Source organism: Melanotaenia boesemani, chromosome 9 (assembly GCF_017639745.1).
Source record: "Melanotaenia boesemani isolate fMelBoe1 chromosome 9, fMelBoe1.pri, whole genome shotgun sequence".
NCBI lineage: Eukaryota > Metazoa > Chordata > Actinopteri > Atheriniformes > Melanotaeniidae > Melanotaenia > Melanotaenia boesemani.
The window spans coordinates 21,901,707-21,927,919 of NC_055690.1; the positions used below are offsets into that span (position 1 = coordinate 21,901,707).

A 26,213-nucleotide genomic window follows, 5' to 3' on the forward strand; every position below is an offset into this window, starting at 1 on the left:
TACACATTCGTCCTCCTCATCACTATCATCACCTGCACCCCACAGTTTGCTGGACCAATTCCACCCTGATATCTCTTTCTTTTTTCTTTTTTAGCATGTTTCTCATTCACAGATTTTTTTTTCTACACCCCAATTCCTTTTAATTATTGATAAGAATGAATTCCTTTAATTTCCTCTCATTTAAAAAATAGCCATTAGTCCAGCTTATTGGTGAACTTGATCAACTTGCAGCTTCTTTTAATTCATGTTTGAGATGCACTGTTCTGACATTATATTAAAACATTCGTTCACATGTATCAGCCCCAGAAAATATGCAGGACTTTAGCAGTTATCTTAAGATACTTATGTAGTAAAGAATAAATCTATAAAATGTTCACTTCTTCTAAGATTTTACTTGAATTATACAGCAGCATGTTTTGTTTTTTCTAACGAATAACATGCAGAAAGTTACTTAAGTGCTAATTCCCTTTTTCAGGGACACCAGGTAGTATAGTTTTCTCTAAACATCTTCCAGTTTTAATGGTTTTTATAGTATTTGTGAATGTATTATCCTAACACTAGTGTACTTATTAGTCAGTCTCCTTCAGTTGAGAAGCAGGTGGGCATTTTATTCTCATGCTCTTCTCCCATCTTCTTGCTATTTTTCCATTGCCATATATTACTGTACTCTCATGTTTTGTTCTTGTCAGCAAGCAGAAAAACCAAGCTGGGTTATGACTTAATTTACTTGTCAAGTGAAGCCAAAATCTTTTTGACGCCCATAGATTAGTGTGGAGGGTTTAGACTGAAAAAGAACAGACTGCTCCCTCCAGTGTTTAGAGCTCAACATAACCAAACTGAAAAGCTTTTTTGTATTGTAATTTATGTTGAATACTGTACTTAGTGGGGCTCTGTTCTGCTTCCTTTGCCCAGTCTTTAACTCTAGAGATATATATGTAAGTGTTTTCAATCACATTTAATCAAACACACATGATATTGTGTCTTTTGCTATTTAATTAATTTCTTTTAGCGCACAGCATGCTGTTCTTGCAGGTCCTGGAAAAATGTCGTGATGAAAGATTGAGTGATAGCTTGTTTTTCTTCAGGGGTAATTACTGTTGAAGAAACCACAAGCAACTTATTACAGCCCAAGTGAAGAAAACCTTGTTTTGTTCCTGTTTGACTTTCCTCACCCACCATCTACAGTTTGTTGTACACTACAGTTCAGTTTCCTTTTTCTGCTATGCTTCCTGGATATCCTGTTTTTCTTACTTAGGTTATGGAAACCTAGGAGCTGGAGGCCTTGGAGGAGGTGAGTACTTGTAGTTTAGAACTAAAATCAAACTTGGTGCTATAAGTGTTTCACATTAGTCAACGCAGCCATTCACTTTTAACCTATTGTGTCTCTTAGGTGGATATGGGGGATATGGTGGAGGCACTGGGGGCTTTTTCCCAGGAGCTGGACAGAAAGCAGCCAAAAGAGGTACAGCAGAAAATGTCTTGATAGAAATATGATACTGGTTTAATACGAAAGGCATGATGGAATCATAAGTTACACATTCCTTAAGAAACCATTGTCAACAGAGAAAGCTGAGTGAGTTCAATGAGAATTTAGGGGGCATTAAACAGGACAAAGAACATTTGTTGTTGAAACTGGACATTGATGATATTTCTTCTGTTTTTGTTTTGAAAGTTGAACTGTTATTTTTTGCCTTTTCACTCTCAAGGACATCTAGATATACCCCAAACCAGAACCTGTAAACACAAAATTCTTATGTGAAACAAAATTAGTGAACCAGTAAAAGTATTATCCAAGTCTTTATTTCTACTTCACTCTCTCCTAATTCACTTAAAAGTGAATTGTTGTCAAAGAAACAAATCTTTCTCATTGAGATTCCCTGATGGTTGTTTCAAAGTTCTTGGAAAAACAGCTGAAACTTTGGTTGCCTTACTCACAGGTGCAGGAGGCCCTCAGCTACCACAAGGGGGTATGCCTGTTTTTGGCCTATTGACAGCCTACTGCATAGACTCACTGTACCAACTGAAGTGCTCTCTAACTTTGATAAATCTACATGCTTGGATGTTATGAGAGAGCCAAAGTGAATGTTTTGCATTAATAGTAGCTCAGCATGAAAACACTGTTTGGCATACATGTTCATTTTTATCATATACTTGCAAACCTCAGACAGTTTAAACCTCAGCAGAGAGCAGTCTGGCATCAAATTCTGGGCTGTGTACATGCACATGATTTGTTTTAAATTAGGTTGACTGATTAAACAAAAACTCGGGGGCCTCAATCATGTCCAGGACTGTACTATGGCACAAAGCCTGCTCTTAAGTATTGGTTGGCAATGACAAAACTTCAGTCCCTGGAATCGGTCTGTGCTGTTTTCATGACACTCAAAATAACAAGTCCCTCCTCTGAAACAGCACAGATAAAAAAAAAAGGACATTTCCTTGCCAAACTTTTCCTCACCAAACCTTCCAGGTCACATACTTATAGGCAGTGCGCAACGTCTGGTGGGCAAAGTATGAGAATTTAAGAAAAAAAGAAACAAAAACACTTTGGATAAATAAATAAATACACAAGTGTGTTTCATCCTGCTGCCAAGCTCCTTTACAATGAAACTTGACAGCTCATTTCCTGCTAAATGTGATAGCCAAAGAAATGAGGCTTTTGATGAGTTAAGAAAAATGCCATGGCTGCTGGCTGCCTCTTCTTATTACTGTTAATGTCAACCATGCTGCTTTTTGTCCTGGGGCGATGACAGACTGCTTGGGTCAGATTAGGTGCTCTCAATCTCAATAACTATATAGTGGATTTGGCACAAACCACAAACAGGCCCACAATTACTGTTAAGTATTACAGGGCCCTCTAGTGGCCATAACATGTACATTTCAAAGTATATGATCACTTGAAAGAGAAATTCTGAATGTGGATTTGATCTCATATTTGAATACTTTTACTTATATTGTATATGTATTCTGAGTACTTTGTGTATGAACAGGAGGAGGACCTGGTGGGGGTGGAACTGGACCTGTAGTGCCTGGTGGAGGCAAGACACACAACATTTTCCCATTTTTTTATCTTAGCCTTTTTTGTTTTAATGAAAAGAACGTTTCAAGTATTTTGTCTTTGTTCATTTGTCATGCACACTATGCATCAGTTAGCTGACAAAGGCCTAGCTTGGGTTTAAAACTAATGAATATAAATGTGTGTGTGTGTGTGTGTGTGTGTGTGTGTGTGTGTGTGTGTGTGTGTGTGTGTGTGGTGGTGTGTGTGTGTGTGTGTGTGTGTGTGTGTGTGTGTGTGTGTGTGTGTGTGTGTGCGTGTGTGTGAAGAAATATAAATCAGTATTAACTGTTTTCAACTCAGCACTTTTACATGTTTTTTTTTTTTTTGTATGCTGGTTTGTTGTTCAAAACAAGACATTTGACAAACTCTTTTCAATGAACTAAGTGACTGTGTTTTCATGTCTTCTGTGTTTTCAGCACCTGTTATTCCTCAGACAGGCCTTCCAGGAGGGGGTGTTGGTGGTGCAGGAAAGAAAGCTGCCAAAGTGCCAGGTTTTGTAGACTCAAAAATAAACTCATGAGGCTGAAGGCAGACAGGATGCAACACTTTAGGCTGCAAAGCTACATCAAAGACAAGTTTCCTGAGCATGGCACAGGTGTTTGGTGTGGCTGGAAATACTTTTAGAAAACGTGGCTATTTGAAACTTAATCCAAATCTCCTTTAGCTGAATAATAGGTAGCTTTAATTGCAGGTTGTATATTCTTTAATGATTTGTTTTCAGGCAATTTTTCCTCCTCACGAGTTGTGTTTCTTGGCTTAGCTCAATATTGGTGATCCGAATAAACCATTATCTCCATACTTCCACAAAGAGGGGCTTACTATTAGATTCCATATTGATCTGTTTTTCAAAGACAGAAACCTCTATGAACTCCTCATGGTTTTCTAAAGTTGTATTGGACCTTTGAGACTTGTTTTAGGTGCTTCATCAGTTTATTTTTTCAGGCAGATTAAAACAAAGAAACATGCAACACAACGGTTTTTAATTTTGCATCATGTTTGCCTTCATTATTTTGTGCAATTAATTCTCTTGCTTACAACTGTTATGTATATTTCACTGCCTGTGAGAAAATACATTATTGTCGCCTCATTGACTGTGGCAGGTGTGGGTGTCCCTGGACTTTACCAAGGTGGAATAGTGCCAGGAAAAGGTTTGTCTCTGACCAGTTTTAGGAAACTCTTTACTTCATCTGTCACAGTTTCACATCATGAATCGTTAGAGAGTATAAAAATATTTCCTATTGCATGTTATCCCCTCAGGGTTTGGTGGCCGTGGCGTCCTGCCTGGGGTGCCCACTGGAACTAATCTAAATCCCAAATCAAGTATGATGAAGTGTTTTTTGTTTGTTTAGTTTTATGTAATGGTATGGTGAATTGAAAGAAAAAAAGAAAAAAAAAAAACTCCATAAGACATAAAAAAAAAAAAATCTAAAATAAGCCAGATCAATCAGATCAACCAATGATACTGATCTTTATCAAATTTGAAGGATTTTGACACAGAGCCACAATGATACATAGCCTGTTTAGTTTAAGGACAACTTTTCAGTTCACTGTGTTAGTTTACTGCTGCAATTCCTCTATGAACATTGATATGACTGAAATATGTTTTATGTTTCTTTTACACAGTTGGAAGAGGTCAAGACCAAGGTTAATGATGATTGTTATCTTACCAAAAGATAATGCTGTATGTTGCTAGCATTTCTAGTATTAACTTCCTCTGTGTCACTAGGCCGTGGGATTAATGGACAGATCCAGACAGGAGTTTTCCATGGGTACCCCCTCAAATCACCTAAAGCGCAAGGTATGACCTGAATCTACAGTGTTATCTAGAGGGTTCACATAAGTTGTCATGTTTTTTATGACTGAACTTTATGAATGTTAAAGGTCTTTATTTCTAAAGTCCACAGTAAGACAGAGCTTGGTATCAGAGTTACTGCATCCCTACTTCAGTGTGCTTGTATATTGCCAAACACGGATCCTAAACTGTGCTTCAGTGTACGAGGCTTGCCAGCTCAACCACACCTTTCACCTGTTTGGGATGCTGCGAAATCTAAAATCAATGAAAAGTTGACATGTTAATAAAACTGAACTTATTTTGAATGATCTAAGATGTCTCCATAGAAAGGATATCACATGCTTGCATCAATTTGCAGGATGATACATTATAAATTAATGATCTACAGACACCAATTAAATCAAACCAAGGCTCAAACAGGGAATATCTGTTAAATGTTCCATGTAAGTTATTCTTGTACTTTGGTAACGGATGAATGTGGTATACTCTACACTTTCATGTGTAAATTACTATCTAAACATAGCATGCTTGTTGGTAATTTGTTGAATGAGGACCATATGAAAGATGCAGAGCAGATTGCACAGTCCCAGCACTACTGGAGTCTCCAGACAAATGAATAACTAATCCTTTGCTCTGGTGGAGGCCAACCATGAGTAAATGAACAAATTAATGAATGATCCAGTGAGCTCATGAAGGGCTTTCTTCCAGGTCCTTCCAATAAAAAAAAGTATGTAATACAAAAAACAAGGGTAACTGAAGAGCGAAGAGCTCAGCCAAAACTCTAAGAGTCTACTGTTGATATCTCAAGGAGAGAAGTCTCAGACTTGGGACCGCCAGCTGTATTATCAGTCACAACATCATTTGCACTTTGAAAGCACATCTACAGTTCTTTGGTAAATAAATTTTCCCTGCAGGAGCCGCTTCTAGTAGTTAAATACTCTCAAATTCTTCAAAATTGCGTTGCTGAGTCCGTATACATAAGTTTGGTTTTGATGAATGTGTCTCTTTGTCTTGGAAATATGACTTTGGTTGGCCAATTTACTGCAGTCTTTGTCCGCAATGAACATAAAAAACACACACATTGGAACCTTGTTGAAGCTTTGTCTGACAACCATGTAATAATTTAGATGACTGTGGAAAAGTTTAGTGGTCTGGTTCTTTTTTTCATTTCAAAGTCTGACATGGTAGAAAGTGATGTCAAAAGGTTGTTTATCAAAGCTTGATGAAAGAAATCCGATGCCATCTCAGTTTTAAAAATTTGACATTTGCAAGACGTGTATACCGAAATGTAATGTGTTCTTTCTCTGCACATGATCCACCAAATTTCATAAAAACAGATGTGCAGTGCAAAGAAGCAAAAAGAGTTAGTGAGAAACTCAAGAGCTGAGGTGGACATAAAAGCAAAAATACACATTTGGACCCACTTTACATTTTTCTTGTCTTTAGGTGGGTATGGAGCAAAACCCGGAGGTGGGAAACTTCCCTTTGGTAAGACCTTTTCATTTTTAGATTATTGTATATTGTGAAAACTGTAGAAATCATATGAATGCAGTAAATGATGCATGTTTCAGGTTATGGGGGCTTTGGCAGTTTAGGAGCTGGCCTTCCAGGAGGAAAAGGTGGCCCTGGGTTAAATCCTGGATATCCCATTGGAACTGGTGAGTACTTTCAGAAAATGTACTGTTAAAAGATGTAGGAACAGAAAAAAACAAACATCAAAATGTCTTTCTGCAGGTGTGGGCCCTGGTGGTATCTCACCTGCACAGTCTAAAGCTGCCAAATATGGTAAACTATCATGCTTATTATTACCTATACAATGCTTCCTTATCAAGGAGAACATTAAAAACTGCAAAACATTAGTACATGACCAAAGTGGGTGCTTGCTACTCCAGGTTTAGGTGGAGGTGTTGGTGGTGTGGGTGGTGTTGGTGGTGTTGGTGGCGTTGGTGGTGTCAGTGGTGTTGGAGGCACTGGTGGAGTGTATCCAGGACAGGTTCCAGGAGGTATGATTTCCAATATAACACCTAAAGAAATTAAATGATCTATCTAGACCAGATTTTCTCTGTCAAAAAAAAAAACACTAATTTGTTAACCTGGTTGCTTACAACTGCCTGAAAAACAATAAAAAGAAATTGTATGAAAGAACCAGCTATGTAAGATCAGTTTTTGTTTGTCAGTATGTGATAAAAACTAAAAACCTCTATATCACACCTCAGTAAAAATGTCTGCACACCGTTTCTTGAGCCTCACTTAAATGGCTTGAAAAAAACATTTGCTTTCAAATTTATAATACCTGTTTTTCAGTGTCATTTTTCAAATGTTTAAATGTTTTCACCAACTCTAAATACTTTAACAGCAGGATATGGAGCTGGGTCAAAGGCTGCTAAATATGGTAAGAACTTTAAGGTTTTTCATTTAAACTCCAACTTGATCTGTTTTTGTTTTGTTTTGTTTTGTTTTTTGTAATGAAACATGCTAGCACAAATAAAATCATTTTCTACTGCTGAACAGGAGTTCCAGGAGGTGTTCCAGGAGGTGTTCCAGGAGGTGTTCCAGGAGGTGCACCAATTGGAGTTCCCAGAGGAGGTCCACAATTACCAATGGATGGGGTTTACTCCCCAGCTGGAAAAGCTGCTAAATATGGTATGTTTGTAAAGTAACTGTGTGTGGATTTGTTTTTGACACCATGTCATTCTATAATTTGTACAGCAACTTGGATTTTGTCTCTTTAGTTTTTGTTTTAATGTTTTTCTCTTTTATTTTTATCTAATTATCTAACAAAGGAGTAGGAGGAACAGGAGGGCAAGGAGGAGTGGGAGGACTTGGAGGGCTAGGAGGAGGTGGTGGATATTTTCCTGCTGCCAAATATGGTACTCAGCTATAATTTTAACTATAATTATTCACATTCAAACCATTTAGATAAATAAATTCTTCACGTTGGTCAGTGCAAGTGAAACAGCAGTGAACATCACTCAAGAACATGATTGGGGTCATGCATGAACAAAAAATGGCTTCATTATTGGCTTTCAATCTTTTCTAGAGCAGTCATGTTATTGTGAACAAAATATTTAGACAGTGTGGATAATCCTGCTGAGATTTAACAGTTCTTTGTCAAACTTTATAAAAAGGTATACACTCCTGCCAAGCAACTGTCTGTACTTGAAAAAAATTGTGAGAGTAGCCTGTCTTTAATAGGAGTTGGAGGACCTGGAGCCACAGGAGGAGGACTTGTAGTACCAGGAGGAGTGGGAGGTGCCTCCAAAGCTGCGAAGTATGGTAATCAGATTATGCTTTGATTAGGTCTGAGAACATCTTACTTAATTAGTTTTGGTAAAAGATTGATATGACTGTAATAATAAAATTATCAACTTTACTTTTGCTACATTTGATGTCTAACAATAAAATCCTATCAATGCTCAAACTAACCAACTAGTAAACTCAAAGGAAAGAAGGTGATGTGCAAATATTATGTTAGCTTATGTAGAATGCACTTGGACTTTTACAGTTTCTTATTACACTACTAACTTTATGTTTAAATGAATTGCCTTACACAGGGGTTGGGGGACTGGGAGGAGCAGCAGGCCTTGGAGGAACTGGAGGACTTGGAGGAACTGGAGGACTTGGAGGATACTCTGCTGCTGCTGCTGCTGCTGCTGCTGCTGCTGCTGCTTCTAAAGCTGCAAAATATGGTAATCTAAAATTAGATCTGTGGAAAAACTGATAGTAAAAATGAAATTATAACCCAAATTACTGCACTTTAATTTGGATTAACTGAGTGCCCATGATTATGTAATTTGCTGGTAAGGTCAAGGTGGTGCAGGGGGAATCCCAACAGGTGGTGGAGGAATTCCTGGAACACAATACATACCAGGATATGGATGTAAGAGTACCCACAGAATCTTGATTTTCACAAGATATGAAAGACATGCTCTCAAAAAATCTGTTAATGCAACCTTTGTTTTTATTCTCATGCAGCTTTGGTTCAAGGCAAACCTCCTAAATATGGTGAGACTTGGATGTTCATCTTTTGTGTAGCTAGACTTGCTCCTTTATTGGAATACTGTAACATATGTGTGTGAAATGTGCATTTATAGAAATCCAGTTTTGGAAAATTGCATGAATAAATTAAAAATGGTTATGTTTTTATGATAATTGTATAGGCTGAAAATTGTTCCAATTAACAGGAGTCCCACAAACAGGTCTGGGAGGAGGATCCGTCCCAAGTGTACCAGGCCAGATACCTGGTGGTGGCTATGGTAGTAAGTAATTCAAATCATGCTTAAGCTTCGATAAAAATGGTTTGGTACAAATCAAATGCAATTGCTATTTACTTCTTAATAAGCTTGTATGGTTGAACAAATTATCAGTTACAAAAATGATGTTATCTCCTGACAGGTTATGGAACTGGTGCTGGAATCAAACCCCTCAAATATGGTAAAGTGTTCTGAAAGAAACATATTCTGATATAAAAAACAATCCTTTTTTTCCTGCTTTTATTGATTGTGGACTTTAGAGACAATCTTCTTTATGTTCCATAAACAGGGGTTCCTGGAGGAGCTGGAGCAGGTTTAGGATTTGGAGGACAGGGAGGAACAGGAGGAACAGGAGGAGGAGTGCCTTTTGTTCCAGGAGCTGGACAATATTCTGCAAAAGCTGCTAAATATGGTAGATGCCATGAAAACACACAAGCCAGGTCTTTAGGAACAGTTTGACCCTGAATGAGTCTAATTTTCAGTCATTAAAATTTCCATTTGCTCATATCATCTAATTATATGCTTTTTTTTTTGTTTGTTTGTTTGTTTTTAGAGTATTAGCTATAAATGAAAGATGTAACCTGTTCTGTTTCTCTGGATAAGGAGTTGCAGGAGGTGCTGGAGCAGGAATAGGAACAGGAGGAGCAGGAGGACTACCCATTGGTGGACAATATTTTGCTACTGCAAAAGCTGCTAAATACGGTATAATGAATGTGCATACGAACACAATCATAATGCATTAAGAGAAACCTAAAATGTGTTGCTATGAAAGGTAAAATACTCTGTGCTTCAACTGATTGTACAATTTCCATATCACTCTCTTACAATTTCTTTTAAATTATATATACAATGGCATTTGTTAGTGTATAAACTGGTATTAATATAAATGGTCAAATAATATGGGACACAGCTTAATCTTTTTCTTTTACATAGGTCTTCCAGTGCCAGGAGTGGAAACTGGAGGAGTTCCTGGTAAATTACTTTATTTAGCCTCTTATCCCAGAATTTATGCATCATATAATGTGCCATGATAAAGATTTTGACAAAGGTATGCATCCATGCAGGATATCCAGGTGGTGTAAAACCACCAAAACATGGTAAGTTCAAATGACCTTTTTAAAATACTCCAAGTTTTTATGAAACTGGAAGTGGAGTGCTTTTAGTTTTTACATATTTTTTTGTCATCTGTACAAACAAATAGGGCGCTGTGGATGATTAGACCATATAAACTTGCTTAAAATTCATTTTGATTTTGTTGTACTTTTGGCATCAAGTTATCCAGTCCTGAAAGCTTTTTATATTTCTGGCAAAAATTAGAACAAGAAGATTACAGGCATTATTTTAGCAATTTTGTGAGAGTCAAACCTTTAAAAGGAATATTAAAAGATAATTTCAGTGGAATAATTTTGCTTATCTCATGTGCAGGCGTCACTGGAGGGGGACTCCTCGTTCCAGGAGCGACTCCTGCTGCCAGTGGTGTTCCAAACGGTTCTGTCATACCTGGTAGCATCCCTGAAAAACCGGGTAAACCTTCATTTTATTGACTGTCACATCTTTTTATATGCCAAGCAATAGAACTTATGCTATTTTTGCTTGTACAGAAAAGGATACAGGTCTTGCTGGAACTCCTGCACCAGGTACTGTTAAATATCAAAACTGAACATTTCCATGTACTTTTGCAATAGCTATTGCTGCACGCTCTTTTCCGGCCAGCAAACGTGCACATTGGTTGTATTGCTAGCTACTGACCAGCTCTAGCTTACAGGCTCCAGTTGTGGCAGTATCAAGGACCATTTCATAGCTTTTGCATTCCTCTGGCCTTTCTCCTATTGTGCTTGTTGAAAGCACACTGGATGAAACTGGAACCTGTTGTCTTTTTGACAGGGCCCACTTCTAGCTTTCCACTTAGCAAGACCCCAGAGGTCTCACAGCCCAGCTAAGACTTGCTGCTTGCATAAAGCTTTGGACAATAAAGTGAAATATGTGTTCTTTTTCTTGTCATACATCTGCTTCTCTGATGTAGAATGGTTTACTCCAGACAGTATGAATGAAAGTACTACTTTATCTGAAAATGGCACTTAAATGCTTCATTGACAGCATCCACATTTAGTATTAAAAGGCTACTAATATCTAATTTAAAATTCTACAAATATAAAAAATATTGCATTAGATCCTCCTACATTATTTGCTTCTTTTCTCTATTTATATTCTGTATGCATGTAGTATGAGGATCTACTTATCATTTATATGCTCAAAAGTTACAGCATGGGCCTGCAATTTTATAATTTTTAAAGGGAAGCAAATAATGTTTGGAAAAATAGATTATCCTAAATGGATGGATTAAATAATTTACCAATATTCTGCCTTTTTTTTAACTGTAAAGACAGGTGCTATTCAATGATTTCTTTCAGCACTATATTCACTTCAGCATTAGAATTAGCTCCTCTGTTAAAAAACAATATTTACAAAACCTCTCTGAATGTCAGGTCTTCCTATTTTAAATTGCTCTAAATATCCACAGATGTTTGTCTAGACATTATGAACGCTTCCCTTACATTTTAAATGGGTTTTGGTTTTGTGACATTCATATAAAAATCACTGCTTTGAGTGTTGGAGTCATGTCAATTAACAAAGATGTTTCTTTTCTTTCTTTTTTTTATATTCTCCTTTGGTGGTTATATGTAAACAGAAGGTTAGTTGACATAAGCTCATGTTTTGCAGTTCTTTCATGTCATATTGTGTCTCTCTGTCTATTAAAATAACATTTTATTTCTAATTCTGTCAACAGATGCTACTGGAATTATACAGCCTAGTGGTGAGTAGCACACGTGACATAATTTTTCATTATTTCATGTCAATCATTATTCTACTGAATTGGTATTTACTTTTTATAGCGTAACATAATGTTTCTTATTTCACAGCTGGCACGGGTGTTGGTAAATATAATAAAATTCTCTCATACTAGAATAAATAAAAGAATCCAAAGTGTATTTTTTTTCTATTTGGCATTTACCAAACATGACTTGATATATCTGAAATAAACTTGAGTTGTGTTTTTAGATGGCACGACAGGTCGAGTTCAACCTGGTAAGAGTGAACTGTGTCTTTATTAATTTATTTATTCAATAATGTGTGCCAATTGAATAATAAGAAATGAAGCTAAAGCACTAGTAACTTGCATTTTGAACTAAAGTAATGATGACAATGAAGACAAATGTTGAGCAAAAGTACAATAAAGCTGTATGTAAAGCTAAATGTGAATGTGTTTGATTTGGTGGTCTCAGTTCTGGAATAATTTGGATTTTATGTGTAATGTCTGTCTATCTATCTCTTTCTCCACCTGTAAATATGCCTCTGCTGTTGTAAGAATGGCATGTTAATACTCAATAGCTATTTCCTTCTTCTATCAGGCTCATTCTTGTAATGTTCTCCAACAGTTTCGTCTTTTTGTGTGTGTTTTGGTTTTGCAGTTAATCTATTTTAACTTGTTACTGCATTTTTACACACGTGTCTGTCTTAATGTCGTTAGAAAGTAATAAGCATGCATTACATCCATGTGGCCACATGGGGGAGACAAAGACAAATACAACAGCTCTTGTTTCAGCTTGTGACCATTGACTCTTAATGCTGTTTTCAGGTGCCGGTGTCAAAGCACCTAAACCATTCGTTCCAGGTAAACATGAGTTTATGCATTATCTGCCTGTCTGTTAGCAAACTAACTCAAGAAGTTATAGACCAATTTTGATTAAGTATTCAGGAAATCTCAGGAAATAGGAAGATAGGGATAATTTTGCCATTAGAGCTTCAAACTCAAAAATAATGCCCACAGTCATTGCCAAAAATAAATAATAAAATAAAATAAAAATAAAAAAGGCTTGGTGGAGGTTTGCGCTCTCAGAATCCTTCTAATTTTAATTTTCTTTCATTTGATATTTTCATCACAGTGATTTTGTCAAGTCCTTGACTACAAAATTGGCATTTAACACATTACTGTATATGACTTTAAGATGCTGAATATTCAGACCTGTCGTTCACTTCCAACCAACATACTCATATGTCTGTCTGTCTGCATAAATTTGTTGCAAAAAGGGTTGTAAGATTTACAATTTATACCCATCCATCACTTTAAATAAGATATTTTAATGACTTGCCCTGCTTTTTTTATTATTCTTCTTTCATATACACCTGTGTGGGCAGATAACCTCCCTATATATTTATAAATATTTAATTTCTGATTAATTATAAATTCTGTAACTGTTGGTCATGCCTCAGAGTATGATGCTACTGTAAGATTCAGTTGCTGAATGTTAAATGTGTCCTATTTGGATGATCCTGTCACACACACAGCATCTTAACTCTTCCATGCAGGCTGCATTTATCTTAACAAGCACATTCTGTCTAGACTGTAAATGACTTGACTTCAATAAATGAAACCACCAGTTTGTGGAACAGGAAAAGCTTAATCAGGCTTTTCTTAACCCAATTATTATACCTTCAACAGACTCTGTAGTCATAAATTTTATGCAACTGCTGTTTGCAGATTTGGAAAAGTTGAGCTATTTTGCACTTTTTGTGTGTTTATGTGTATGACACTTTGAATACCAATGTAAAATACAAATAATATTAGGTGAGTTCCACGTAAAAACAAAGGACACCATCAAGATAAAATAACATGAAATCATTTGCATTTCTACCTATATCCTGTATTTCTGATAGATTTAATATTTATGGTCTTTATTACCTTTGAATGAAAGAAAATAAATGTAACCTATAATAATCACAGTAACTGCAGAGGTTTTTAGAGGGTTTATTATTATTATTATTATAATCATCATCATCATCATCATTATTATTATTACTGTTATTATTATTATTATTATTATTATTATTATCATTATTATTATTATTAATAATAATAATAATAATAATCCTGCTTACGTTTATAAAAGATGTGCCTGGATAGAATAAACACAAGCAAGAATGGTGTCTAGTGTTTAGCATAGAAAAGAGTGCACAAAATATTAATACATTAATTTTTTTTAACACGTGTCCAGGTGCCGGTGGATATCCCTATGGATATGGAGGCAAGTTCCCCATGTTTCTACTTTACCAGCCATATATTTGGTTTAAACAACAGTGAGTATTACTATGTATTCCTCCTGTACTTTAGTACCTTATGGTGCAGGTACTGGCACTGTACCTGGACAAGGAGCTGCAACACTGCCTGGAACAAAGCCTTTGAAACCTCCAGGTTCTGCCCAAACCCACGCAAAATATATCAAAATTATTCCTTGTAGAATACTCACTGTATGCTTCTCGTGTGTTTTATGGATTTGTATGAACTCTTGCATCGTTGTGTTTTGCTTTGCAATAGCACGAGGTGGTGTAGGAATCCCACTGGCAGCAGGAGGTTATCAAGGTCAGTGCTCACCTAATGAGTTTTTCTTCATTTTGTTAACTCCAAAATATTTTATCAAGAGGAAAACAAACATAAATATTTATTATTATGCCTTTAAAGAACATGGTAATGCATGGTAATAATTTTCCTGGATTATTGCAATTTCTCTAATGAGCAAATCACTGACTCTAAATGGAGGAGAATGATTGATCTACCAAACAATAATTCCCCTTTTTCCTATCATCATAATTCAGGGGGATACAATCCATATCAACAAGGTTATGGACAGGGTATGTATGAAACGAGAAGAGCCCAACAGCACTAAAACACAATGAACCCCTGACTTAAAAAAAAAAAAAAAATCAGCCCAGTGCCTAAAGTGACAGTTGGTCAGGCGATGCCATCACATCACACTTCCTGTGCAGGAAATTGGCCAAAATGCTGCGTGTTTGTATGATGCATTCGCAGTATCACGAATGAGAAGTAGTTTTGATGAAGGAAATTCACTGGTATTCTCATGGAAGAATTATTTAGGGGATTCTAGGCTGTAATCCTGCATGTATATTTGTAAAATCTTTGTAACCACATATACAGTATGTGCTACTTTTTTCTGTGTTTTGACCTTTGTATCCCTCTGCTGTTGGACCAGGGGGAGTGGTGGAGTGAAAGCACCTAAACCATGCAGAATAAAAAACAGCCTTCATAGTGTTACAACAAATGGAAACAGTGTAAATGGGCTGATTTTTTAGAACCCCGTTTGGTAAAAGTTATATAGTTTATAGCTTCTTTAGAGGACAACTGTGGCTCAGAAAATGCTGTGTTCAAAGAATTTCTCAGCTATTAAGATCCAGGTTATTGTCTACCTTTAAATTTAAACAGATTTTCAGCACTCTTTCTCATAAACGACTGTTCATTAAAAGAAAGAACATTTTTGAAGAACAGTGGAGGTAATAAGAGTTTCACTCTGGCATTTAGTTATTTGGGCAACACTTCTGCTAAATCTGACTCCACCAAACACAGCAATTGCTGCAGGGTTTTTGAACCGTTAGGAATTTGTTAATGGAGCAAATCAACAACACATACCATCCCACTGGAGACTAACTGCTGTTAGTTGTCCTGAGCATAACATCACAGTGAGATTGCGCTGATAACACAAACCCCAGTGGGAGCCCTGCCCCAAAATAACTCTAGACTCTGTTTTGGGGATTTTGGATGTGGTTGTTTCTGTGACTTTAGCTGACCACATGCCACATTAGAGGGTGATATAATGACACAGTCACCAAGGTATACTGTGTTTTTCAACAACAAGTATTTTCACGGTTGGTTTCTATGCTTTTACTCTGCACAGGTTATGGCAGTCTTGGAAGTGGTAGTGTATATCATCCAGGTGAGAACCACACTGAGCTGGTTAGGCTCTCTCTACTTGGCTCTTTTTACATTATCCTTTTTTAAGGTTACTTAATATGGGGAGTGTTTTGCCACACAGTGCACACCGAGATTCACATTTAATGTGTATCACTGCCTTTCCTCTTCCTCCTCTGCTCACTAGTGATGAATAAGTGCAATCACACAGCAGCTGCAGGCAGCACAGCCTCCTCTTTCAACAGACACTGTTCAGTTCAGTTTATTTGCCATTTGCAGTAAAAAAAAAACAAAAAACAAAAAAACACATTGGTGAGCTCAAGTGCACTGTCAACATTTAAAATGACAAAACACCTGAAACACAAGCCTAAAAAATACAACACATGGACACATCCTAAATTGTATAAATACTAAGAAACAATAAAAACACTGTATAAATAAATAGCAGTAAAAGCGATAACTAAAACAGTAAGGTGCATGTACACAAAAAGTCTCCCTCCCAGTGGCAGAAGACACGTCTGCCTGTGTGTAACACTGCTGTAGATGTTTTAGAAACTTTCTGTAAACTGAATTCTAGAGCTGAGAGATTATTGTGTACTGTGTACTCAGATCATTGTATATTCACTGAATTTACCCCTTTGTGTTACTTCTGTTACTTGTAATTAACAGTGAAAGCAAAGTTTTCAATTTGATCAGTCTTTGCCAGATTTTTCACTAATAACATATTCCTGTTTGTGAATTTGTAACCTGTCTATGGTCCTTGTAACCTGCTTCTTAAATTTCCAGGTGTGGTTCCTGGCTATAGTGGCTACCCCCAACAGTTCTACCCAGGTACAAAAATAACCTCTTATTACCACAGAAATGTTTTAACCTTTTCTTGCTGACAAATACTTAGTTATACCTTGTTCTGATGAGTCTGATTGGCATTATACTGTGTAATGTGAAGGTGTTAAACTCTTCTGTGTTGTTCCCTCTTTGAGTTTGTTGTACCATAAATCAGCGCAGACAACCCAGCGATGGGCAAAATAGAACTATTTATCTTTAGATGGAGGAGCCAAAGAAAGAGGGCAGTAGTAAGTTGATGTGAGTGTGCATGCATGGACAATTCCTTGCAAGGAAAAAATAGGTGCGATCCAACACTTTATTAATTTTCAGGATGAAAAATTTAAACCAATCATTTCATACATGGTTAGTTCTCTGGTATCCAAACTGTCTCCTCATAGTTGAGGATTATTGCACATGTGTATTAATACACAAAGTTAAATCAGCAGATTTTCTGTCCTTGTTGCTGGATCAGCAGGCGGATTAATGCTGAAGGTAACATAGATCAACTAAGGCAGGACAGAAACTAGAGCATCATGTTTGCTTGAGTGTACATAAAATGAAAGGGAATCTGCTGCAGAATGACAAGAAGTTTCAGCTTCTTCTACTTCGCCTTAGTTCTCACAAGGAAATTACATTTACAATTACATTTTGAGATTTGATCTTCCTTCACTCCCTCTCTTTGTGCTGGTTAATTTTACTTAATACAGTTCCAGCTTATTTGCACTCCACTTGAGAAAGTGTCTTTTGTACGATTATTTCTTGTATCTTCTAATCTAACTGCAACACATCAAACTTGAAAAGTCTTGGACTTGTATTTGCAATCTGACGTGAAAATGTAGATTTTCCATTACATTTACTGTAAATGATTTTATTCATTTAATGTATTTATGCCATGAACATTTTAGGTTTTGCCTAAAATTTATTTGTTTTTATGTTTGCTTACATACAGAAGGCTGACTTATTTTTCATTTCTGTGTACCTAATCAAATTATATTATGAACTAAGATTTGATTTGGGTACTGTGTGTTTTGAATTAACACATTATCTCTATACAATCTATGTGCCTACTTTCAATTTTTAATCCCAGTGGCTCAGCACCAAATTGAAGTGCCCTGTATGCTTTATTCTTATGACCTGTTGGCCAGAAGAACTGCATTGATGTCTGTAATAGAGCCAAAGTGGCTCCAAATCAGCATAAGTCTGCTGGCAGCTCATACTTGTCTTTTGCTTTTGGCTAGCTGGATATGGACCAGCCCCACTGACTCCTCAACAAGGTACCAAATACCCACAACACCACATCACTGCTCACATCCAAAAAAACACGTCGCAACGAACTGATCTCTGTCTGAAAGTGTCCTTTTAACCTTTGCTCTTATCAGCTGCTGTTTCTTGTTCATGCATCTTTGATAATATAAAACCTTTTCACAGCAAACATTTTGTCAGAGCAGGAACAGAACAAATGTAAAAACAACAAAATATTTAGGTGAAGAAGCTGTGGGATTGTTGCTTTATTAGATAAATAAGAAATTTAAAAATACTTTAATGGTCCTATAGAGAAACTGCAATATAAATACAAGTGCCATAAAGATAAGATAAGATAAGATAAGATAAGATAAGATAAGATTCATAAATATCCATTAAATACAGAATAAATTAGAGGATATGTGCTATATAATGAGATATGATACATTGTTTGTTTTGTTTGTTTTTTTGTTTTTCTTGGGCGGGGGGGTTGCAGCCAAAGCAGCAAAGTATGGTCCACTGCAGGGCTTCCTTGGTGGTGCAGGAGGAGGAGGAGGAGGAGGAGGAGGAGGAGGAGGGGTCTACAGAGGTATAAGTCTTACACTATCTGTTCATGAAATATGTTTTAAATTATGTGTCAAGTGCCTTAGCCTTAATGCAAACAGTTATTACAAACAGCCATTAATTCATCTGTAAACTGAGTCTAAACTGTACTTGTGGTGGTATTTGATGCAGGTGGCGTTGCAGGATGCCAGGGCAAATACTGTGGGAGGAGGAAGTAGAGGATCTCTTGAGATCCAGTGACCTCAAGAAACCATGGTGCTACTGCATGATCTAGAATGTACATTTTATATGCAAACATGCCCCATTAGACAACCTGTAAAGATGTTTGTTTCTACTTACGTGACCTCAGTGTCTGTTTTTATACAAACCCACCGACCCAGAATTTTGTACACGTTCTGATGTGACATATGCTATTGACAGTGCCTTTAACCATTAATGTGTTCAATTTAATTAGCTTTAACTCTGTACTGCACCTGCCTAGTCATGATGTACTATGTCTTTGTGTCACTTTGAGTTGCATCATGTTTGTATTGTTTAGGCACATGGTTGTATTGCTGTGCTTTAGATTGTATGAACCCTCAGCTGCCATCAAGAGCTATGAATAATTTCTTTTTTGGTCATAATCCCTAAAACTCTGGGATCTGTCTTACCTGGCTGCCAGAGCTCATCACCTCTGACATGTCTCAGGGAGGGAGGGTTGGTCAACACTAGTCTAAAATCTGATTAAATCTGGTCAATCTGTGCTGCCTCTGGCTCCCCGTTTTCTCTGCTGCTATTTTTAGGCCTGCTGGGTATAAAGCAGCAGGAGCTGGGGCTCTGGCCAACCCATCTGCTCTCTGCAACTTTGCTGATTCTAGTTGCCGTGCAGATCAGTTTTCTCAGCATTTTTAATTCTGCTCTTTGTGCAAGAGCTTGCTGACAAAGAAACAAAAATATTTTACTTCTTTTTCAGGAATAGAAAAGCTACTTGCAAATAAATTAAAATATAATTCTGTTGCAACTCTGGCATGTACATTATGCACGGTTGAATGTCACTGTCTTGGGATAGACGAGGTGCTTTAGTCTGCTTACAGTGTTTAGTCTCATTAACATTGATGTAACTTGTCATTACATGAGTACTCAACATTTTTGCAACGTGCGTTGACTCATAGCTTTATTGTTATCAAAAAGTTGTGAACATAAAACTTAAACAGCCCTTTGCTTTTGCATTTATTTACTGTTATTAACTGTAGTACAGATTAATGCTTTCTTTAATGGGAGACCCTGTTTGTGTGAGGCATAAAATCCTCTTGTTTATTTACTTGAGCTGCTTTTATAAAGGCTTTACTGACCAAAGGTTCCTGAGCGCTGTTGGCAAGTGACCCCATCTCTTTGTAACTGTGTACTGTATTTTGTACTAATTTTATCTTAGCTGGCTTTAGTTTCTTCACTCGGTGCTGTGTAAGAACTGTCTTTGAGCCTCACTGGGTCAGACCTTGTCTTATGTGGTGTGGGATAATTTTCATCTTTATTTAAAACTGTTTTTAGAAGGAGGAACAGTGTGGTTTTGCACTTTTTATATCTCCACGACACACGTGTGACTTGTTCCCAGATACCCTAGCTTTTTATTTGCTTCAACAAATAAAATAAAATGTGTTAAAAGAACATGTCTGCGTGTTTGTTACTTCTCTTCATCCATAAATCATCAAAACTATCCAATAGTTGGCTTGAGATGCTTTTTTTTCCTACAGGGCAAGAATATGCAGGCAAATGTATATATGATTACATAATTGTAATGAAAACAAACAGTGCATGTGTACAGTAAAAGTCTAGTGATTGTCCCAGCTGGAAATAATGAACACATGCTGCTGTTCTTGGAGGATCTCCTGGGAGAATTATTGACCCTTGGTCCACATCCTGCAAAAGTAGCTTACACTGTTGTTCCTTCTGCAGAGACCTTAGTCACTGCACAAAAATACCACAATGTTTCTGTGGAGCTGTAGAGTATTCTCATATCAAACAACAACAGTGTATACAAGCTTATCATTTCTCAAAAAGTTTCCTGAATAGATCCTGCTTCCTGTAACTGTGTGCATACTGATTACAAGAGCAGAAAATACTCAATTCATTGTACTCCATGTTAGTTGAGTTGCATTACCTGTGGAAAGTTTTAGTTTTTTATGTCCATTTGCTTTTATATCACTCCTACACAATCATGATTTAAATTTCCACCTCAGCTGCATTAAACAACTACTCTTCAGCCTCTTTTATTGTCGTCAGCAGTTTTCAGTGAGTGCCAGCTATTATTTGACCTTTTTGCTTACTACATCCTTTCATAGCAACATATTAGGTCTCCTGAGGAAGCACATATATGCTTATATGTTACTCTGTATTTACTTTAGCGTTGGGTGGTGGCTCTGCTCTTCCCGCCTCCTCTTCTTCCCGAGGAAAAAAAAAAAGAAAAAAGAAGCACGAATTCATCAAGAGGGGCGTGATCCTGGTTGGCCAGCCTGTGTCTTCGTCTCTCCGGCTCAGAGAGGCTTCATTGGTCAGCGGCTGTCTTGAATGAAGCGCCGCAGAAAACGTGCAGACACCAACAGGCAGGAGGAAGCAGTGTGGCCCGCTGCAGGGAGCGACCGACGCACAGCGACACGACCGCAGCCTTGCGGTGGTGGTCGGACACCTATCTTTCGAGCGGAGGCGGTTGGCTCTCTCCCGGAGCTCCGAGTCGGAGAGTGAATGAGGTTGATGCTGCTCTGCTGCACCTGGAAGGACGAACGCATGGGAGAGGAGGAAGGTAAGAAACTGCGAGCTGTTTACAGCCACCGGGGCGGGAGATGCAGACAAGACGCCGCATCCTCTGCAGTTTAAAACGCATTAGATGCTGCATCCAAAGTAGGGTAAAATACACAGTGTTTTCTCACTTTGTTTAGTCATTTAGCTAATGAACAGGGATTGACGTTAACAGTGGGGCATCTGCAGGAAGCGTCAGGCTGTGTTGCAACTGAAGCCATGTTTTCTCCGAGTAGATCCATCATGTTTGCATTCAGAGGACATACTCAGGCCAGGCAGACTATTCATTTGCAACCCGCTATTGCATTAATATGTTATAAGAAGCAAACCATAGCATAAAAAACTATAAGCTTCAACTTTTATGAGCACATCACTTAATGTGTTACTTAATGCAAAGATGCTATGTTTTGACTCAGAACCTAAAGTCATTTTTTATTTATGTGAGCTTATATGTGTAACTAAGATGTGAATTAATAGTTGCTTTAATAGCTACTTAAATAATTATAATATGTGGCTAATGAAACTTTTTTATGTGAATTGCTTTAAAACCCTGGATATTTAAACATAGATGCAGATAGTGTGTGGCTTCAGTAAAGGTTGTAGTCTATAGTTATAACACAGGATCACTGCATATTTGGTAAATGCAATATGCATATCTTATGTTACTCTTTCTATATTTTGTGTGTAATTTACACTGGGGCTATGTAAATATCTTATTAATGTCAGGCTTACGGAACAGACCAACATAAGTTTTGTTATCACATGTTTACATTTGCATTGCAATGAGATGAACTCATACAGAGGAAGAGCTGTTCATAGTATCGGTTAGATATGAGTTCAGAGGGTGGGGCTACGTCACTTGTACATGTTACCCAGTAAGTGAAGAAATGCAGGTGTGTCATTGTTTTCCTTTACTGTTATCTCAGTCAGAGGTCAGTAGGACTGATTACCATCTGTTGCTGTGGCAACATATGGATACTGGTGGCAGTATATATATATATATATATATATATATATATATATATATATATATATATATATACATATATATGGTTATGTCTGATTTTTCAGTCTACATCTGGAAATCATGCAGCTCTCTCATTCTCCACCACCTTTGGCTCCGTCTCCCGTCTTGACCCTGGAACTTCCAGCCTGAAATCAATACAGATGTTCTTGTATACAACTCCAGCCACTTGGTTTAAGGAGGTTCATGAAGGTCATACCTGCCTGCATTTTACACCCTGTTAAAGTCACACAGCTTAGAGGCCTCTTTGCACAGCCTGCATTCATGGTCCTGTTTGATGTGGTAGACCCCAACTTCTTATCTCAGAGCAGTGTGGCAATGACCAGTGCCTCTGTGCTGTCTTTCAGACCAGCCTTCTCTAATAGGACTTCTCAAAGTCAGCCCCTTCTTCAGTCATTGGATGTTACAAATAGGGTTTTATCCCTCAAAGATGGTCCCATCTTTGGATACAAATGCTAGATTTCAACTTACTGAAGCATTTACTTAGCATTTCATCGTTGGAGCTATCACTCTAGGATCTTTGTTTCATCCTGAATTGGGTTCTCATTTCCACTGGCACCCACTCTCCCCTCTTTCATCAAGTGTATACTTACATGGTACTGGGCTTGGGTTGAAACCATCCCTGCATTATGACTGTACTTATTGTCTTGATATCAGTGGCCTCCATCTCCTTGACCAGCCTATTATAGCAGCTGGGTGTCTGATGACTGGCAGAGCATACTTGTTGATGGCTTGGACTTTGTTCTTCCCGTTAAGCTGGCTCTTCAGAACCTGTCTTATTCTTTGTAGATACGTGGCTGTGGTTGGCGTTCTTCATGGTTGTCATTATCCTGTCGCACTGTATTTGTAGCCAGGCCTGGCGTCAGTGGCCTAGTAGTAGGACTATTCTGAGCTTGCCTTTAACGAAAGGCACTATTTTCAAACATTAAATGTGCATGTGTTTGCAACAACCACCAAATGAAATACACAGCTGAATCTATGGGTTCCCTCATTTGTAATTCGTTTGAAAAAAGAAATTTAGTCATGTTGATAATAGCTGACACATACAGGTGGTTTTGAGAGAGCTGGTCAAACCAGTGTTTAAATTTGTCTGCTGAACACCGTAGCTTTCTTTCTTTCCATACAGCCATGCCTGTCTGATGTCCTTTGCTATTAGCATGTCTGCTAAAACCATTTGCCTTATCTGTAGCATGATTCCAGTTGTTAAAGACAAATATAGTAAATACACCATCACTTCCTCCATACTTTGTGCATGGCTAGCAAAAAACTGAATCTGCTTGAATGGAATACTCGGGCCAGTCTCTCCCACTGTACCAAAATGCTAAAAATAAACGATTGCAGTCATTATTATGCATCTGTTTTTTTTCTTTGGAACTAGCGGAGTGCTGGCTGAACTGGTTCCCCCTTACCAAGGTTGTATGGCAGAACGAGTGTTAACAGTGGCATGGATATTTGGGCTCTATATGAGTGGGCCGCTCTGTGGAGGATTCTGCAGTCTCTGTGTTGCCCAAAGCAGCTGGTTGGTCAGAGTTAGAATTTAAAATCCCAATGTCATCTGTTAAGATTTTTTTTCATCAGCCCATTTTCTTTAAAAGCATACAAGAGACCAGCTTCAAACTTTGTCTTAATCCAAAAGGCCGAGAAATTAAGCTAACTTCTTAAGATCCAACTTTAACCAGTTCTGTGACATAAAACTTGGTAGTTGGTCTGCAGCAACCAATCAGGATGTGATTTTATTTTATTTATTTATCCGACTTGCTTTTGGATTATGAATCGTCGCAGACCCTGAGGTCGTGGTCTATTAGTTGTTCCAAGGGTGAGGACAAAGACATATGGTGAGGCCTCTTTCCGTTGTTACGGCCCTTGTTTGTGGAATGGCCTGCCAGAGAACCTCAGTGTATCTGCTTTGTGTGTATATATGCATGTCTGTGCGTGCAACTGTAACTTTTTTTTCTGTTATGTAGTTTCTTTTTGTTTTAATATGCATAAATTGATTTTTCATGTAAAGTACTTTGTGTTGCCCCAGCATGAAAAGTGCTTTATAAATAAAGTTTGATTGATTTGTGCAGTTTGAAATTTAACTGGTCAACATGTACACATATATATATTTATTTGAAAAGGTTGGATTTTTAAATAAAATGTTGAAAGTGGTGGAAAATACAGTACATATTCCTAATGTTTTTTTTTTTTGTTTTTTTTTGAAGGGGAGTGTATTTCATTCCAGAGGGTAACAGCTCAGTACACCCCCTCAAGGCGCCGTTTGTAGCTGTTCTAAACTTCTAGTTTGATACCATTCAGTCACATTTATCCAGTTCGGGTGACATTCCAATGAACTTCCAACTTTGAAAGTAAAGCTCTGTGATGCTGCTGTTGAAAAAGCAGACAAACATGGAAAAGAGGCATCTTACTCTTTACAAACAGAAGCAGGATCATTATGATATCTGATTTTAGTATTTTAGTGGCTGCTCTGTTCGTGTTTGTTATTACTTTGCATCTCACCACCTCCTCTTCCTCAGAATGTGAACAGCATGTGATGTGTTTTCAGGCAAATGAACTCCAGGAACAACATCTAGTGCGTGCAGCCTTTTGTCTGCTGTAAGCCACTGCTACCACCTCGTCCTGCTGCTTCCTCTTCGATTCATCGCAGAATGATTCTTCCCTGCTCTGGAAAATTGTTTTTCCCTGAAACAGAACATTTTACTCATTAGAGAGGAGAAATCTGCTGTGATCTGTAGCTATTAACAATTTCTTATCTGTGAAGTTTAGTTATTCTAATGCCACAACGCCTTAGCCACATTATAAACCAGCAGCTGGGATTTGCATTAAAAGTGTGATAGGAGTCTCATGCAAATGCTTGCACACATACAAACCACTTGTAGGAGCTGCTGTGGGTTTATTGACACCTTTGAAAAGTTTTATGAGTTCTTTTTTTTTTTTTTTTTTGCCTGATGTTCAATGTGTCATTTCAGCTGGAGGAAGTTTGCCCGTGTGTGCGGGATGCAGACAGAGGATCGATGATGAGCAGTACCTCCAGGCTCTCAACGCCGACTGGCACACCAACTGCTTCAGGTACTGTTCAACACAAACTGACTGCAGCTCAGCAACCCAGACTTAACCCTTTACTGACAACACAGAGGCAGTAAAACATAAATGTTTTGTTGAATTTGAGCCTCTCATTTACACGGTAACAGAGTTTTGGGTGGACAAAACCGTAAAGCAGGGCTACTCAATTCCTTCCTACGAGAACCAGCAGGTTTTCCATGCAACCCTGCTTCAACACACCTGAATCAAGTTAAATGGATCTAACAGCCAATGGAGTTTTGACTCATCAACACAGCTGACTCATTAATTTGAGTCAGGTGTGTTGAAGATACATAGAAAACCTGTTGGGTTGTGACCCTCGTAGGACTGAATTAAATAGACCTGCCATAAAGGTTTGAAAACGACCTCCACAGTAAAATTTCTTGAAACACAATGTCAGTCTTGTCCATGTAAACATGAACTGGAATCTTTTGACGACAGTCATGTCTCTCACATCATCTTGCAACCTCAGGCCCTGTTTATACCTATGAACAGCACAAAAACAACAATAATGGACCTCGCTGTTGTGTTTGTGCTTCTGAACCTTTTCAGAAGTTATTTGGTGTCTTAAAGCAAAACCTAGTTCTCATGCAACATTTATGCCTCAGTGAAGACATACTCCAGATAATCAATACACCTCAGTACAAATGGTTGCTGTGTCTTACAGTCTGATGAGGATTTAGTGCACAAATGGGGTGTTTCATTTCAAAGTTTGATTCATTTCAAGCCTGACATGGACACTATATCGTTTCCAATCCTATTTGCGTTTCCCATCTGCATGGAAGTCGTTTCCATTCCACTGTTTTTTTCCTAATACTCAAAGGGAAAAGCTGTAGGTTTCATAT

The 26,213-nt window shown here is 37.7% G+C and overlaps 2 protein-coding genes across 2 annotated transcripts in view; both read left to right on the forward strand.

Annotated features, from left to right (window-relative positions):
- Positions 1-20,135, forward strand: part of elna (elastin a) — a 43,099-nt gene extending 22,964 nt beyond the window's left edge. The window contains exons 6-46 of the mRNA XM_041994676.1: positions 1,256-1,291; positions 1,391-1,462; positions 2,988-3,035; positions 3,472-3,546; positions 4,156-4,203; positions 4,313-4,375; positions 4,679-4,699; positions 4,782-4,853; positions 6,294-6,335; positions 6,419-6,505; positions 6,582-6,632; positions 6,740-6,850; positions 7,204-7,239; positions 7,359-7,490; positions 7,631-7,717; positions 8,043-8,123; positions 8,402-8,536; positions 8,653-8,727; positions 8,823-8,852; positions 9,032-9,106; positions 9,243-9,281; positions 9,390-9,512; positions 9,704-9,802; positions 10,034-10,072; positions 10,165-10,197; positions 10,526-10,624; positions 10,702-10,737; positions 11,790-11,792; positions 11,889-11,915; positions 12,022-12,036; positions 12,161-12,187; positions 12,738-12,773; positions 14,155-14,184; positions 14,271-14,351; positions 14,475-14,519; positions 14,753-14,788; positions 15,847-15,885; positions 16,647-16,691; positions 17,924-17,959; positions 18,424-18,516; positions 18,663-20,135. Of these exons, the coding sequence (XP_041850610.1) occupies positions 1,256-1,291; positions 1,391-1,462; positions 2,988-3,035; positions 3,472-3,546; positions 4,156-4,203; positions 4,313-4,375; positions 4,679-4,699; positions 4,782-4,853; positions 6,294-6,335; positions 6,419-6,505; positions 6,582-6,632; positions 6,740-6,850; positions 7,204-7,239; positions 7,359-7,490; positions 7,631-7,717; positions 8,043-8,123; positions 8,402-8,536; positions 8,653-8,727; positions 8,823-8,852; positions 9,032-9,106; positions 9,243-9,281; positions 9,390-9,512; positions 9,704-9,802; positions 10,034-10,072; positions 10,165-10,197; positions 10,526-10,624; positions 10,702-10,737; positions 11,790-11,792; positions 11,889-11,915; positions 12,022-12,036; positions 12,161-12,187; positions 12,738-12,773; positions 14,155-14,184; positions 14,271-14,351; positions 14,475-14,519; positions 14,753-14,788; positions 15,847-15,885; positions 16,647-16,691; positions 17,924-17,959; positions 18,424-18,516; positions 18,663-18,709 (2,405 nt within the window). The 3' untranslated portion in view covers positions 18,710-20,135. The remainder of the gene's footprint in view (positions 1-1,255; positions 1,292-1,390; positions 1,463-2,987; positions 3,036-3,471; positions 3,547-4,155; positions 4,204-4,312; positions 4,376-4,678; positions 4,700-4,781; positions 4,854-6,293; positions 6,336-6,418; positions 6,506-6,581; positions 6,633-6,739; positions 6,851-7,203; positions 7,240-7,358; positions 7,491-7,630; positions 7,718-8,042; positions 8,124-8,401; positions 8,537-8,652; positions 8,728-8,822; positions 8,853-9,031; positions 9,107-9,242; positions 9,282-9,389; positions 9,513-9,703; positions 9,803-10,033; positions 10,073-10,164; positions 10,198-10,525; positions 10,625-10,701; positions 10,738-11,789; positions 11,793-11,888; positions 11,916-12,021; positions 12,037-12,160; positions 12,188-12,737; positions 12,774-14,154; positions 14,185-14,270; positions 14,352-14,474; positions 14,520-14,752; positions 14,789-15,846; positions 15,886-16,646; positions 16,692-17,923; positions 17,960-18,423; positions 18,517-18,662) is intronic.
- A 164-nt stretch (positions 20,136-20,299) lies between these two features.
- Positions 20,300-26,213, forward strand: part of limk1a (LIM domain kinase 1a) — a 48,207-nt gene continuing 42,293 nt past the window's right edge. The window contains exons 1-2 of the mRNA XM_041994677.1: positions 20,300-21,267; positions 25,257-25,356. Of these exons, the coding sequence (XP_041850611.1) occupies positions 21,210-21,267; positions 25,257-25,356 (158 nt within the window). The 5' untranslated portion in view covers positions 20,300-21,209. The remainder of the gene's footprint in view (positions 21,268-25,256; positions 25,357-26,213) is intronic.